This window comes from Cynoglossus semilaevis, chromosome 2 (genome assembly GCF_000523025.1).
Source record: "Cynoglossus semilaevis isolate Cse_v1.0 chromosome 2, Cse_v1.0, whole genome shotgun sequence".
Taxonomy (NCBI): Eukaryota; Metazoa; Chordata; class Actinopteri; order Pleuronectiformes; family Cynoglossidae; genus Cynoglossus; species Cynoglossus semilaevis.
The window spans coordinates 13,383,420-13,397,774 of NC_024308.1; the positions used below are offsets into that span (position 1 = coordinate 13,383,420).

The following is a 14,355-nucleotide window of genomic DNA, read 5'->3' on the forward strand; positions in this document are numbered from 1 at the left end:
AATGTTAAAAAATATGTTATAAATGTAATAAATAAATATAAGAAATGTATTTAATATATAATTTATTATAAATGACACACTTTCATAGTTCCCCTAACGCCGGGTCAGGTATGAGAGAAAAAATCAAGAAAATAATCTGTATCAAAATATCTTATCAAATATCTTATCAAATATCACCTTGACGCACATTATGTCTGCGCTCCAGTGTTTTTGTTTTATTTTTATTTTTTTTATAGAAATTGTGTCATCAGCTGACGTCCTTCGGTCATAATGACAAATAAACCGTATGGACTGTTCCTGAGCATCCTCCCTGGTTTTCAGACACAAACAACCTCCTCTGTTGACCCCCCCGCCCCCCTCATATTGACATTATTGACTGTTTGGGATCATCTCCATGGCAGCAAGCACATTTAGACTGTGCATATGTGATGTTGACAAGAGTCAAATATCAGCTCTGTTGTTACCTGTCGGTTCACACACCCACCACCGGGGTGTGGGTCAAAACGAGAAGAAAATCAAAGCCATACAGCATCCAGTTAATGATCAGTCATTCCCTGCTGTTGGACGACCATGTTTTATTGCTTTTGTTGGAGACATTATCTTGGGTATAATTTATCAGTGTCTATTTTAGCTCATGCGGCTAATGCATTGTTGTTGAGATACTGTATCAACAGTGTTTCTGGACATTAGTGCATTACATTACAATTACAATCATGAGAAATGTTAGACTAACATTGTCACAGTAAAATAATTCTTTAGTAACATCTGCAAAAACAGAAAAATCACACAGAAAAAACAGAATATATACATATAATTTTTTATATATATATATTATAATATATATTATATTAAAAAATTAAAAAAATGTGTACATATGTATATGAAAAAATCATATATTTGTACACACACATATATTTACATATAAATACATTTTTATAATGCCCCATTTTATTGAGAAGCATAAAAATATTCCAGGTTTTCTTATCAAAGACCGATACATTTTTCAATTACTTTAATTTTAATTATTTAATAACTGCTACTGCTAAAAACTACTAACTTCACGGTCACAAATTATGAGTAATGTTATTATTATTATTATTATTATTAAGAGAATCTGAGTCGTAGCGACAGAACATGGGTAAAATAATAATCTCCATGACAAATTATTTCCCAGGTTCTGCTAAGCCTTTGATGTGCAAAGTGTCCAATTAGTCTCCTGGGAGCAGTTAGTAATGAAAGTGTGGCTAAAATGGGAGGACAGTCCAGTGCTTACTGTTTAACAAACAGCAGCTTGTGGGACAGCAGCAGACTGTTGGTCTCCTCCCCTGAGGGGGGAGAATCAAACGGATGTTTAACCACAGGCTTTGACAAAAAAAAACTGAGAAGAGAATGTGACTTCTACTACTGATTCTAAATTAATGCAATATTGATCACTCTAAACTGACGATGACTGTGAGTGTCACTGTTGAAACCCTGAAAAGGATTAAAGTTTAGAAGATAATGGAATGAATGATTCTAAATCTGAAGAACACTAAACTACAGCCATCAAACATATTGGATTTTTATTAGTTAATAATTATTAGTTATTAGTTCGGAAGAAGAATACAGCAATATTGTTTGTTTTTCCCCAATTCCCTTATAGAGATACATTTGTTTATTTTTTTAATCATTTTGAAGTTTGGAAATGTACTAAAATGCTGTGAAAAACTGACACAAATATTATTATATTTGTAACAAACACATCCTGGAGACTGGAAATTATCCTTGCAATTTCTAAAATGTTGCCAAAAAAACAGCAAAACATTGTTGAAGTCTTTGATAGGCCTTCATTTCTCGTCACAGTCAGCTGTGCTGCTGAGAATTTCCCAGAACATTCTCTTTCATTATTTCCATCCACTCATTCATTAAAATAGACACTCGGCTTTACTGTCTGCTCTTCACTGACTCACTGCTCTGAAGGACGTTCAGGATAAAAAAAAAAACGGAAGAAGAAGGAAAACAAAGTAGTGCCGAGAACGGTTACTGCGGCGTCCTGTGGTAATGACCTTTGAAGGTTGTTCTGTTTAATTCTTTTTTTCTTTTTCTTCTTCTTCTTTTCAATCACCTCCTCTTTTTGTGCAGAAAAACTCAAGTGGACCAGAAACTCTAAGTTATCAGGTTGAAGCGTTGCCCTCCTACTGCATCATTTCTCAGACTCTTTCAGGTTACATAACATCGGCGGGGAAGTTCCACCACATTTGTCTCCATTTACTTTTTTTTGCCTGCACAGTGACGGTAGACACAGGCATCAGTCGCTGTGAGCACAGGAAGTCTACACTCGAGTGTTCCGTTAACGCTGCGTGTCATTCTAAACAGATGGTCTGCCTATTCGCTCTGCTAGTCCTAATGCGTATGCTGCGAAGTGATGTGCGAAGTCAACGCAAACGCAGGTTCAATTTAACAGCTGCCTAATGCTGTTGGTGGAAACAAAGCTTCGGCCCCAGAGGCACAATAGCTTTTAAGTCATGTGTTTAACGTCAATAGAAAAACAATGTGCAAGATGTTAGCACCGCTGGAGGCTTTGATTTTTACTGAAGCTGTGGCGGTTAAACGTTAGCTTGGACTAATGTTGAGACATTTTGTTCCACTCTTGTTGGCTCCTGTCCTCAGGGGAAACAAAGGGAAATCTGCCCACATGGCAAAAGGTTTTTAGTTCAATCTGTCCCACTTATCAACTGATGTCGATAATTAACAAGTTCAATGTCCATACTGAACAGACAGGTTAAATGGGGTCAAATGATTTGCCCTGGGACATATCAGCACTCAGCACCAGCTGAGCCTCGAACTTCTGACCTTCTGGTAGGACGACAAAGTCTTGTACCCACTGTAAACCAGGGCTGTGATGTTTTCCAAAACCTCATGTTGCAGTTCACGTTTGTTCAGATTTTTCTTTTTTGGGGGGGGAGTGGCTGATTTGGGGTTTTTTTTTTTGGCGGGGGGGGGGCTCAGAAGTCACAAAGAGAAATCATCATATACGGGCATATGTCCTTTCCTTAAAAGGTCTTATCCACTTGTCTAGCTCAAACCAGTTGGGTCTCGAACCTTTGACCTTCTTGTAGGAAGACGAACTGCTGTACCTACTGTATATCAGGTGTAATATAGTCCACAAAAGCACAAAAAGTGTATGTGTGTGCTATTTTTACATCCCTGTGGCTTCGGTAATACTGGGTCACATGATGGTCAGCCTCCATGAAACACGCCACAACATCAGGAACACATGAACAGCCTTGATCGGAGGGTAGGAACTCTGGACAGAAACACTTATGAAAACATACAAGTGGAGTTAGCCGAGAGTGTCTGCCAACATAAACTTCAAAGTGTTGCACCCTTGTTTTAAGGCAACTGTTCGGCAATTTTTTCTCAATAATTCAGAAAAACCTTAAAGAGTCCGTCCAAGTCCAATAACAGGCACAGACAGCAAATACTCCCATGACCCCTTGATCCTCAGTCTCTGGATCATGTTGTGGTCCAAATATTTAACGAAACAATCAAGATCCATGTCTACCATAATGTAGTCTGACACCTGATACCAATATTTGACTAATGGACAAAACCAATAAGTGTCTCTCTTTGTCCGTAGTTCAAGCTCCAGGATTTTTTAGGACACTATTCAGGCCAGTGAACGGTGCCCATGTTTGACTCCACTCCAGTTCAGCTGAGGTGCAATGATTATAACATGATCCAAATTTACCAGTACCTTCTGCTAATGGAAGATTCCCTTTAGAGGGAAATGGGGCTAATAACAGATTATCTCCAGGGTTGGATTCATCAGCAGCCGTCGGAGGTCTTTTTGTCCTGTCTGCTCCTTTTGTGGTGTGCTGGTTAATGTGAGAAACCCAGGACTCCATCATTTGCTTTTTGGTGAACATACAAATAGGGAGGGTGGTATAAGAGAATCTCCTGAAGAGAGGATGATGCCAGTGCGGTGCTGTCCTCACTGCTGTACCAACCAGACGGAGACAGCACGCTGCGTGGAAGATGAATTTCCTCTTCATCTGAAATGAAGCTAAAAGGTCTTTGCTGAGAAGATGAGCTTCCAATTTTAGGTAGTGTGAGGTAAATAGCCTTAGTTTGAATGCAGATAAAATCAATGGTTCCATGGCAAAAGGTACAGTGAGGCCAGGTACAGTACAAGACGGAACACCAGGTGACGAGTGTCCTCAAAAGACATCAGCCTAATTCTACTGCTGGAGCTGTGAGATGAGAACTCAAACTGACGAGGACCAAATGGTTCTGTCGTTGCTGCAGGTGGTCAGGTTTTTCAAGTCCAACTTGACACGAAGAAGAGGTCGGTCATAAAGTTCCAAGATAGATAGATAGATAGATATAACTCTATTACAAATATAGTAATACAAATAAAGTTGGTGACTTACCCTCATGTAATATGCCTGTAGGACACTTTAAAAAAAGAAAATATATTTGGAGTCATCATATTCAATAGAATACTTAGCATTGAATACCATTAACTATCATTCTAAGACATAGTAAAACAGAAATTTAGCAGTTAACCGCTCTAGCACAAAACATCTGTAGCCCAATAAACCAAGGACAAATATTCAAGGCTGAATTAAAAAAAAACAGCCAAGTAACAAGAAACACTTGTGCATGGATCAGGTTGACTGATTCAACAGCAGTAGTGCAGTAGAAATATTCGACTGCTGTAAACGTGTCATCATTGAAAACAAAGCAGAACAGATAAGCAGCTCAAATGGAGTGAACAGGCTAAGGTTATTTTATGGAAATGAGGATTTTATGACAGGAAATGTAATCCACGCTCCTGCAGAATCCAGAAAATCTAAATAATTTGCAGCTTCACACGTTCAGGAAAAAGGAGACAAATATTCTCTTCTGTGTCGAACAAAGTCGAGGCACAGTGTGTCACCTTCACTGCTGTCAGAACAAAGAGTCCCTGAGTCAAATTAGATTTGTTCCTATCCATTTGTCCCTGTGTATGTGTATGCATGCGTGTGTGTGTGTGTGTGTGTGCTGGTGTTCATAATGTTGTAGGGACAAAGGTCGTTTTGTGTTATGGACAAAAAAAAAGGTTTGGATCTCATACAACTAAACTGTTTTAATACCACCTGTGTGCATGTGGATGTTCTGCTGAACGTACAATACAGCCATTCCTGCACTGGTTGTTTTTTGTTTTTTCATTATTTGCTAAGCTCCTGCCAAGCCATGTAAAGAGTAACAAGTTGTTTTGGGTTTTTTTAATCATATTTTTAAATTTCAGTTTGGTCAGCATGGTTAAGGTAAAACAGATTAAATCAATCTGTTCATAAACAGATAAACAGATTACAGGCGGTCCTTGACTTACGTCGGAGTTCTTTTCCCACACAGCAACGAAACACGATACGTAGGTACATAAGGTCCCATGTCACTCACCTGTGCTAAGACAGTAGTAACCTCATAATCTAGGACAAGATCAGAAAAGTCTGACTTATGTTTGGGAGTCATAATAAAGGGCAACATTTCAAAATAACACAGGTGAAAGATTGTAGCACAGTCTGACGTATGGCGTACAACAGGCAAACACGAAGTCGTGTGTGAGGTGTGTTTGTTCCCTGGTCCTGCTGTCTGCTCTGTGGTGCAATCAGTGTCATCACACTCACCTGTTGTATTTGTCATTAGTCTCACTCGTATCACCTGGTGCCCTTTGTATATATACCTCTGTCCCTCAATCTGTCCTTGTTGTATCGTTGTGCTGTTGTATTCTGAGTGTGTGTGGTTAGTCCTAGATGGTCATGAATCGACAGAAGTCCATGCATTGTTGTTTATGTTTTGCTGCAGTCCATGTCTGGTAGTTTTTGCATAGGCAAGTTTTGTTAAGTTGCACTTTGTTAATAAACCTGCTATATTTTTTTTTTCTAAAATCCAAGCTCCTCAATGTCAACAGATATCTGGAACCATTCTAGGAAAATACTTAGATCTAAACCAGACGGTTCTCTTTTAATGTGTGAAGAGCCTCTAAAACCATGCAGGGACATTAGTGTGAGTTATTAGCTACATTACAGCAACACATAAAGACACAATGTTGTTCTTTGTGTCCAATATAGCACAGAAGAATTTATATTTTTAGGATTGATTCTGAGAAATACTGCAGTTTCTTGTGTGTATGAACTGGAGTTTCTTTGATTGAATAGTGACGTGGTTCAACAGTTCATGGTTTATTTCACCTCTGGTTTTAGTAGAGCAGCAACAGAACAGCAAATCCAATAATACAAGAACATGTTTTGAAGCAGTGTTTTTCTTTCCCATCTTCAACATCAGTCAGTTTCAAGGTCAGTGAATTCCCAGCTGGAAAACCCGTCCTCCACAACAGCAGTTTTTTTTTTCTGTCTTCAAACCTCAACTCTCTCATTTCCGGCTGTCCTTCACTGTAGACACAGACATCACAGTGTGGGTGTCCAGGTAGGTGAGTGGTAACCCCCGCCCCTCTAACTCATCCACACCAGAGGCTTCTCAGCCAACCTTTTGTTCTCCATACTGGCCACAAACGGTGCAATTAAATCCTCCCCGGCGCGGTGAGTGTGGATTTGTGGAGGTAATCCCTCTGCTTCCGTCTCTCTCTCTCTTAGTGGAGAGTCATCAAATCTGCATGTGATGACTCACCGAACACTGCAGACAAGAACCGGTCAAATGTGAGACGTTGGTGTTAATGATTTTACCCAGCACCTCTGTGGCCCGTGGTTCTATATAATGTCTAATAAACTGTTATCGTCTTACCATCACTTCAAACCTCCGAGTGTCTCCTGATTCTTAGGCATCACAGTCTTCACACCTGAACTCCCCCAGATCAGATTCATGTGCAGCCAGTTTATGATGAAATATTAATTTGATGCACATTTAGCATAGATTGTTTTTATTTTTAGACATATATCCTATACCTTATGTGTAAAACATTCTTATTTTCCTTGTTGGTATTATTTTGATTTTCATTTCTGATTAAAGGGTCAGTGACAGACTCTTCTTAAAGTGTTGATCCTTAGCCACAAGTGAAACCAGGTTAAAAACTGCAAATGTGTAAAAGCCACACCCGGCGTTAAAATCTGAGGAGCTTGCTTTCAAATTCTAAGTGCTCCTTTAAAGATGGAGTACATGCTGTATTTGGGTCTTTTTGTGGAGTCTTTCATCAACACTGATGCCGTACTGTAACCTAATCAGTGTCACTGTGTGGGACTGTTTCTGTCGGCTCTGATTGTTCTAAAGGAACTGATTGAATCGGTTTTAATTTCCCTGAACCTTTCATCATGTGTTCACTCTCTGAGCCTCCGGTGATTGACAGGTCACTGTTTGCTAATGCCTCTGTCTATTGTTATGGTCTTACCACTGATGTTAGTTGGGGGGACAGATAATGATGATTAATGAGGGGACAGTTCAAAGACAGACAGGACACGATCACGTCTGTCAGGAGACACGTGTCAATAAACAGACCTCAGATCAGTGTAGTTTTTATACAGATCACTTCACTCTAGTTGTTGATTATTATTAGCAGTAGAATTACTATTTTTATGCTAATATTATAATTAATGTAGTACTAGTACCAGTGGTAGTAGTAGTATTACATTTCCAATGCTATTTTTATGCTAATATTATAATTAATTGTCACGTTTATTGTATGATGTTTTGATGGGTCTTTTTTTCAGAATCCTAAAGACTCAGAATCAGTGGAAGTTTATTTATAATTATAATTTATAATTTCTCCTCATCTGCCTCAACGACATTTTACAGTGTCTATGTTTTTTAATGTTTATTAAAACATGTACAAGAGTTATTGTTTACATATAAATAATAAAAAAACAAGTTAAGTCTGGTGCTGGAATCCAAACCAAACCAGAATCCTTCTATGACCCAGACACAGACACCTCTGTTGTATTTAGATTATTGATAAAGACACTCACTGTTTTTACCAGAAGTAACATCCACTGGTTTCCTGATGAATCAAACCGACACCATCATGAACACATACATAACCAACTTCAATGATTTTCCTTTGTCCCTAACCGTCACACAGTCCTGATTCCTCGAACACCCATGGTGTTTGATTTACATAAGGAGGATACAATACGACGTTTCTTCTGTCGTTTGGCCGGGGGGGGTTTGGCCGGTGCGTTTTTTTTATATATATAATGCTATACTGTATATTTAAAGAGGAAACTTTAGCCTGTCTGAAATCTGTTAAAATGGTTTAAATACTGAATAATACTTTACATCACTGGGAATTCTGCTTTTTTTTCTATCTGTGTAACCCGGGGCTTATGGGAAATGGTCCCACTTCACCTTTATTGTGTTGATCATTCGGCTAAGCACCATGCTTTGTGTAATCTAATAACACAAAGTGACTACACCACACACACATCCTTCCCATCATTCCCTGTACAGACCACCTTTATTACACCCGCCCACACACACACACACAGACACACACAGACACACGGAGGCTGAGGATGAGTGTGTTTACTGTTGTGCCTTATCAGCCTGGCTTTTCCTTTGATTAATGTCTGTCTGCGTGTGTGTGTGTCAGTTGTGACTGGACCAAATTGATGTGATTGTGTTAAATACATAAAAAAAACATTGATGACTGATATATTAATTAACTGATCACTAAAATCTTTGGCTTGCTTGCTGACAGTAAAACAACATGTCTCTGACCTCTTTAAGTGAACTTTTATAAGGAGTGAAATATTCCACAGGTCACTGCAGTCGATCGAGTTAGTGTGGTTAATAAAATAGTGAAGGTTGGAGTGTTGGAGTTAAACCATTATAAATGTATTATTTATGTGTTACCACAGCCACAATGAATTGTATGTAGTGGTAAAATATATTTAAAAAATGGCTCCGTTAGTTTTAATGGTTACAGAGCCCTCTATTTGACAGTCTGTGTCAAACAGATGATTAAAATGTGTTTTTCGGCACCTGTCAGAAAAACAGAGTGAAACTAATGGAAAAACAGATTTTTCCCATCTTTTCGCAGAAAAATTCCCAGCTTGATGTTTGCGTTTCCTCCTCTTTTTTTCTGACTGTATCATCCCTCTGCCCTCTCCCCCCTCCTTTACTGCCTTCCTCACTGTGATTGGCTGAGAGGCATGATGACACATCAGCGACAAGAGGCTGTGGGTCTATAAAACCTCAGCTCTGGTTGCGTTCAGGCACAGACAAGTCTCACTCTTCACTGAGCATCACTGAAAGGATATTTATCCGCAATTCCACCGACAAACCGTTGCTACTGTTTCACAGCTGCTATGTGCAAAGGATTAGCATCGCTGCCTTCCTGCTGCCTGGAGAGGTACATGAAGCTTCTTTACATTTGCAAGGGGGAATATAAGGATATCACATCATCACAGCTTTTATTTTATTTTTTAACAAATCTCAAAAAAGAAAAAAAATCAAAGAAGGATTGTATTATTACATTGGAGCTATTTTTTTTCAAGTAGGAACCTTATGCTGTGCATCATTAATTCTAAAATACAGTGCTTGGGTGTTGTGCATTCAAGGTCTCAGTGGGAAGAAAAAAAAACTGTTTGTTTAACTTGTTTGTTTTTCCTCTGACAGGGCCAAGGAGCTGAAAGCAAGGCTGGCAAGTGTTTTGGGAAAACCCAATTGGAACCTGCACTGCTGCAAGATAGGGAAAAATAAGTGAGTGTCATGCAGACGTACGCTGTGCTCTAACAGTTACTGCTTATTGGTGCAGGATTGAATGTAATGCCATAAAACTAACCAAACTTAATCTTCTCTTAAGGCCAACACTGGAGGAATGCCTGCGATGGAAGGAGTCCTTCGAAAAACTTCTGTCCAGCAAATGTAAGCGTTAGAGATCAAACGTCCGTCGTAGACGACGCACAAACACACAGTATGGTAGGACTGTGTGTACTGCAAGTAATAAAAGTGGTCCCTCTTCTTGCAGATGGACTGTGTGCCTTCACGGCTTTCCTCGTGTCTGAATTCAGCGAGGAGAACATTGCGTTCTACTTTGCCTGCCAGGACTACAGGAACATCAAGTCTCCTGCAAAACTACCTGCCCAAGCCCAGAAAATCTACGACGAGTTTATCGGCAGTGACGCTCCCAGAGAGGTAAGACGACACTGGAAAAAAGAACAAATATTTTCAAGTCTTATTGCAAATTAGAGAATTTGGACTCATGGCGATTTTCTGCATTTCTGTTATAGATAAACATCGACCACGAAACCCGTGACATCACCAGAGCCAACATGGTGACCCCCTCCACCTCCTGTTTCGACATCGCCCAGCACAGGATCTACATGCTGATGGCCAAAGACTGCTACCCTCGCTTCCTCCGCTCTGCGGCCTACAGGGATTTACTCTGCCAGGCCAAACCCAGAAACAAGGCGGAGAAGCAGGAGAAGACCAAAGTGTGAGAGTGCAGTCTGTTCATGAGCCGCTGAAGAATTCTTAGTTGTCGCCTTATGTTGTTGAGGAGGCAGGCTAGACGTGGGCGTGTTGGTTGATGCATCGCACGGCTGATTCAGATGCAGATACTGATGAAGACGCGAAACGTCTGGAGAGCAGAGGTGGATTTCAGAGGAAGCCAGTTCTCTTTAGAGATCAGGGAGGAACCAATGAGAGACGAAAGTGGAGCCGACCTGAGAGGGTTGATGAGTTGGAGGTGGACTGAAGATGATGAAAGAAAGTTTACTGAAAGCAAAGTCAAGTGACAGTGTAAATGTCTGAGTGACATGAAAACTGCACAAGTGGAGGAAGCACTGCTTTGGTGCCTGTTTGCAAACGTTTGCCCTTGTACCGTGCATGTACTTTTGTCAATCACTGTTTGGATCTTCACTCTGTGGATCTTTATTTATTTACCTGTCTATTTTGTTGCCTTTGTATGTAACACAAAAGAAAAAGCAAATGTGCAATGTTATTTATAATATGATATTTATATGATTGTTGACTTTTCTACATATCATCAACAAAAGTAAATTATTTGACAAAATAAAATATTCAAAAATAAGCTGAAGATTGTATGTCGTTATTCATATGAAATTCCACTGGCATTCGCTCAGTGGGTCAATGTAGGTCTTCTATCAAAAAGGTCAGAGATTATTTTCCATGGTGAAAACTATTGAACAGAATACTTCGTATCACCTCAAGGTTCAAGACTGGATTAAAACACATTTTACATTTATCTTGTTGTGTGATTTTACTTCAATGTAATGTTCATTTCACTATAACCTCCTTGGGATGTACCAATACAAACACCACCATCAGGCCAAATCCTTCATTCAGTAATGGTCAACCAGTGTTAGGTGTTTACCTAAAGAAGACAGTGTTTCCTAAAGAAACCAACTATTAGTGTTAAAGCTCCGCTCACTTTCTGTTCATCTGGTGTTAAAGATGCAGAAGGATTCATTTTATTTATCCTCATTTTAAACTATTCTTTCCTTAGTACTATATTGTCCAATATGACGGTCAGTACTTTTGTATAATATGGAAATATTACTTTCTCTTTTTTTCATTGAAATAGGAAAAGTAAAACTGAGATTATTATTTTCTTTCGTGTTTACTGCATATTTTTTTAAACCAATATATTGAAATACTATTGACAGTACTTGGTATCAGTGAGTACACAAATGAATATTCATACTTGTGTCTGTTTACAAAAATGCTAACATCTCTAACTCTAAATATAACAGTGTACTCCTGGATATACAAACCCAGCTTGTTGGCTTGTATATTCACACAACCTGACACAAGTACAACAATCATGTATTTGTCTTGTATTGTGAGAGTCTTGCTGTGGATGGTGTTGTGGATAAATGTTATTCACCAAGGAAACTACGTTGTAAAGAACTCGGACGACAACAGCGGCGGCCTGCTCTGAGCCTGTGTCTCACATGATGTGAATGGGATGAGAAAGAGCTTTCTAGCAAACAGGAAGCAGAAGGAGATGATGTGACAGCATTAACGTAATAGGCAGGACAGTAAAACTTCATTATTGCCCTGGCAGCTGTTTGCACTGGCCATCAACTGCAGGTAATATATGACAGTGCAGCAGCCAACAGGCCCAGGTCTGACCACTGCTGTCTAAAACACATAACAGTGGGATAATAATAAATCCTCCAATGCCTGTCGTTACATAATATTGATTAAATCCTTGCTCATTAAAATGTTAAACATTGTGCCTCAATCTGCTTTGATAGAGCACAAATCTGGCCCGACGTCTGCTTTGTGTATTCAGATGTGATCAGTGAAGAGTGCGGCCGGTGTCAGGTGTCCCTGCCTTAGACCTGATGTATATGAACATGTCATAAAGCTGCTGCCCGCTCCATAGTAACCCCCTCTGACATTTTCAGCCAGATCTGAGGCATAGCCATGACCATCTGTAAAGCTGTGACTTTAAAGTGACTTCAACTAGGTTGTGAACATGTGACCGAAAATCCATTTTCGAACAATTCCTGAAAAAGCTGACATGTCTGATACATTCAGTCTTTTTTCTCCCCAACTTTTATTTGTGTCCTTTCACAAATATAAGGGATTTCTCTATTGTGTTGAAGTAGATTTGCGCGCAGTACCACTGCCCGCCAGTAGGGACTCCGGTTCCTATACACCTTTCACCATGCAAGCAAGTGTTCCAAATCGGACAACAAGTGACACCTGCGGGCCACATTTGGTCCCCGGGCCTTGCCTTTGACACATGATATAGAGACAAACAACTAATTACACCGACACATTGTCGCTAAAGAAGGGAAAATAGTCACGATTACTTCCTACAGGGAGTGAGAAAGGGGGCGGGGCTTATAGTTTGCAATCATAACATGGTACTGGAAACAATCCAGTAATAATTAGATCTGAATTCACACACTCTTATAAAGCCCCTCCCACCTGTATGAAGATAAATGAGGGTGGGGTTTAGTGAGCGTTTGTTAGAGACCAGTATCAACACTGCTGATGTCATTTATTACAGTGGTATAAGTTAACCTGACAGATTTACTGGGCCTCGGTAAACTACCATCAGTCTTTACAACTTTGACTTTTCTGCACATGCGTAACGTGTCAAATAACCACATTATGGCGCATAGCTAATCTAATGAGTCCCATAGATAAATATACAAGAAATGGACGAGCCGTCTGCGTCAGCAGGTGCTGAGCTGTGCACTGATTGGCTGTGAAAAAACACATCTAAGAGATAACGCAGAAAACACAAGTGTCATGTGTATCCGTTTCCTGTTGTACTAATCAAATTATTTAGTCACGTGACGGCGGCGTCAAATCATCAGAGGTTATATTTATCTATATCTTCAAAATGATTGAAAATCAATCATTATTTGGATTATTTAATACTCGTAGTGTATATAGAATTTAGGATTTCAAAATAATTATAAAATTACAAAAAAACTGTATACCTAGTACCACCAGCAAATCAAGACGTCAATTTCTCACTGTAATTGTCATCAACATTTCCAAACAAGAATATGCTCTGTCTCTCTCTCTGTCTCTCTCTCTGTTTTTCTTCCAGACGTGATTTTTGCACGTGTTTTCCCAGATATTTAATTACATTTCCAAACATCAGGGAGCATCAGCCGCTGTCATTGTCATGAAAACTCCCAGATCCTGCTCGAGTGTCCGCATCTACCTTCAGAAGAAAGACAAAGTTGTCTCATGGTGTAAAAAGTTCAATTCTAGCCGTGGCCTCCTCCACTATAAAAGTCTGAGGCCCCTTTTCCCAGAATATTAAGTTTGTCATGCAGCCTGAAGGGGTCACATTTCCTCAGAAGATAACCATAATATTTAATTTAAAATGTTACGCTTGTTTATCCAGCACTTGTATTCTCTGAGAGTGACAACAACATTTTTTCCAGGAAACACAAAATCACAAAAACCGCTAAAAATCCTCCTCGTTCAAACAACAACTCTACTGAGGGGTGAAAGTAGGGCACAAATGCCCTTTGGGGTTTAAAGGCAGCAAACGTCTGATTAATAAACCACTTAACGGTTGAACGCTTGCTCCATTAGTTGTGAGGACAGATTGTGTGTTTGTCCACATGCTGCAGGAACAATTACACAGTTGGAATATTTTTAGTTTTGAGCCTGAACAGGATTCCGTTCCTACATGAATTTCTTGAATAAATTCCACTGGTCCAGTCTGACGGATACCTGGTGTTTACGAACGGTGTGCCTGGACCCATGTCGTACTGTACATAAGATGGACCTGTATGTAAAACATAAGCGAGGTAACACTGGCCTCTGGTGGTCAAATATCCAAAGAGCAATTTATTTTTATTTTTTAAATGAATTAATAAATGTTATTATTATTTATTTATTTATTTATTTATGCATTGTGCTATCAATATAAATTAT

General features: G+C 39.4%; 2 protein-coding genes across 2 annotated transcripts in view; both read left to right on the forward strand.

Moving 5' to 3' along the window:
- Positions 1-14,355, forward strand: part of LOC103399890 (1-phosphatidylinositol 4,5-bisphosphate phosphodiesterase gamma-1-like) — a 784,699-nt gene that overhangs the window by 87,508 nt on the left and 682,836 nt on the right.
- On the forward strand, positions 8,760-11,140 carry rgs16 (regulator of G protein signaling 16). Its single transcript, XM_008338511.3, has 5 exons — positions 8,760-9,325; positions 9,592-9,675; positions 9,779-9,840; positions 9,944-10,110; positions 10,206-11,140. The coding sequence occupies exons 1-5, from the start codon at positions 9,282-9,284 to the stop codon at positions 10,413-10,415; spliced, it is 567 nt and encodes a 188-aa protein (XP_008336733.1). The 5' UTR covers positions 8,760-9,281; the 3' UTR covers positions 10,416-11,140.

Bases quoted from the DNA above. Each gene is read 5' to 3' on its own strand.
- rgs16 (XM_008338511.3), top strand. From the start codon at position 9,282: ATGTGCAAAGGATTAGCATCGCTGCCTTCCTGCTGCCTGGAGAG. The intron at 9,841-9,943 runs GTAAGCGTTAGA...CTCTTCTTGCAG, and splicing joins AAAACTTCTGTCCAGCAAAT to ATGGACTGTGTGCCTTCACG. The intron at 10,111-10,205 runs GTAAGACGACAC...TTTCTGTTATAG, and splicing joins GCAGTGACGCTCCCAGAGAG to ATAAACATCGACCACGAAAC.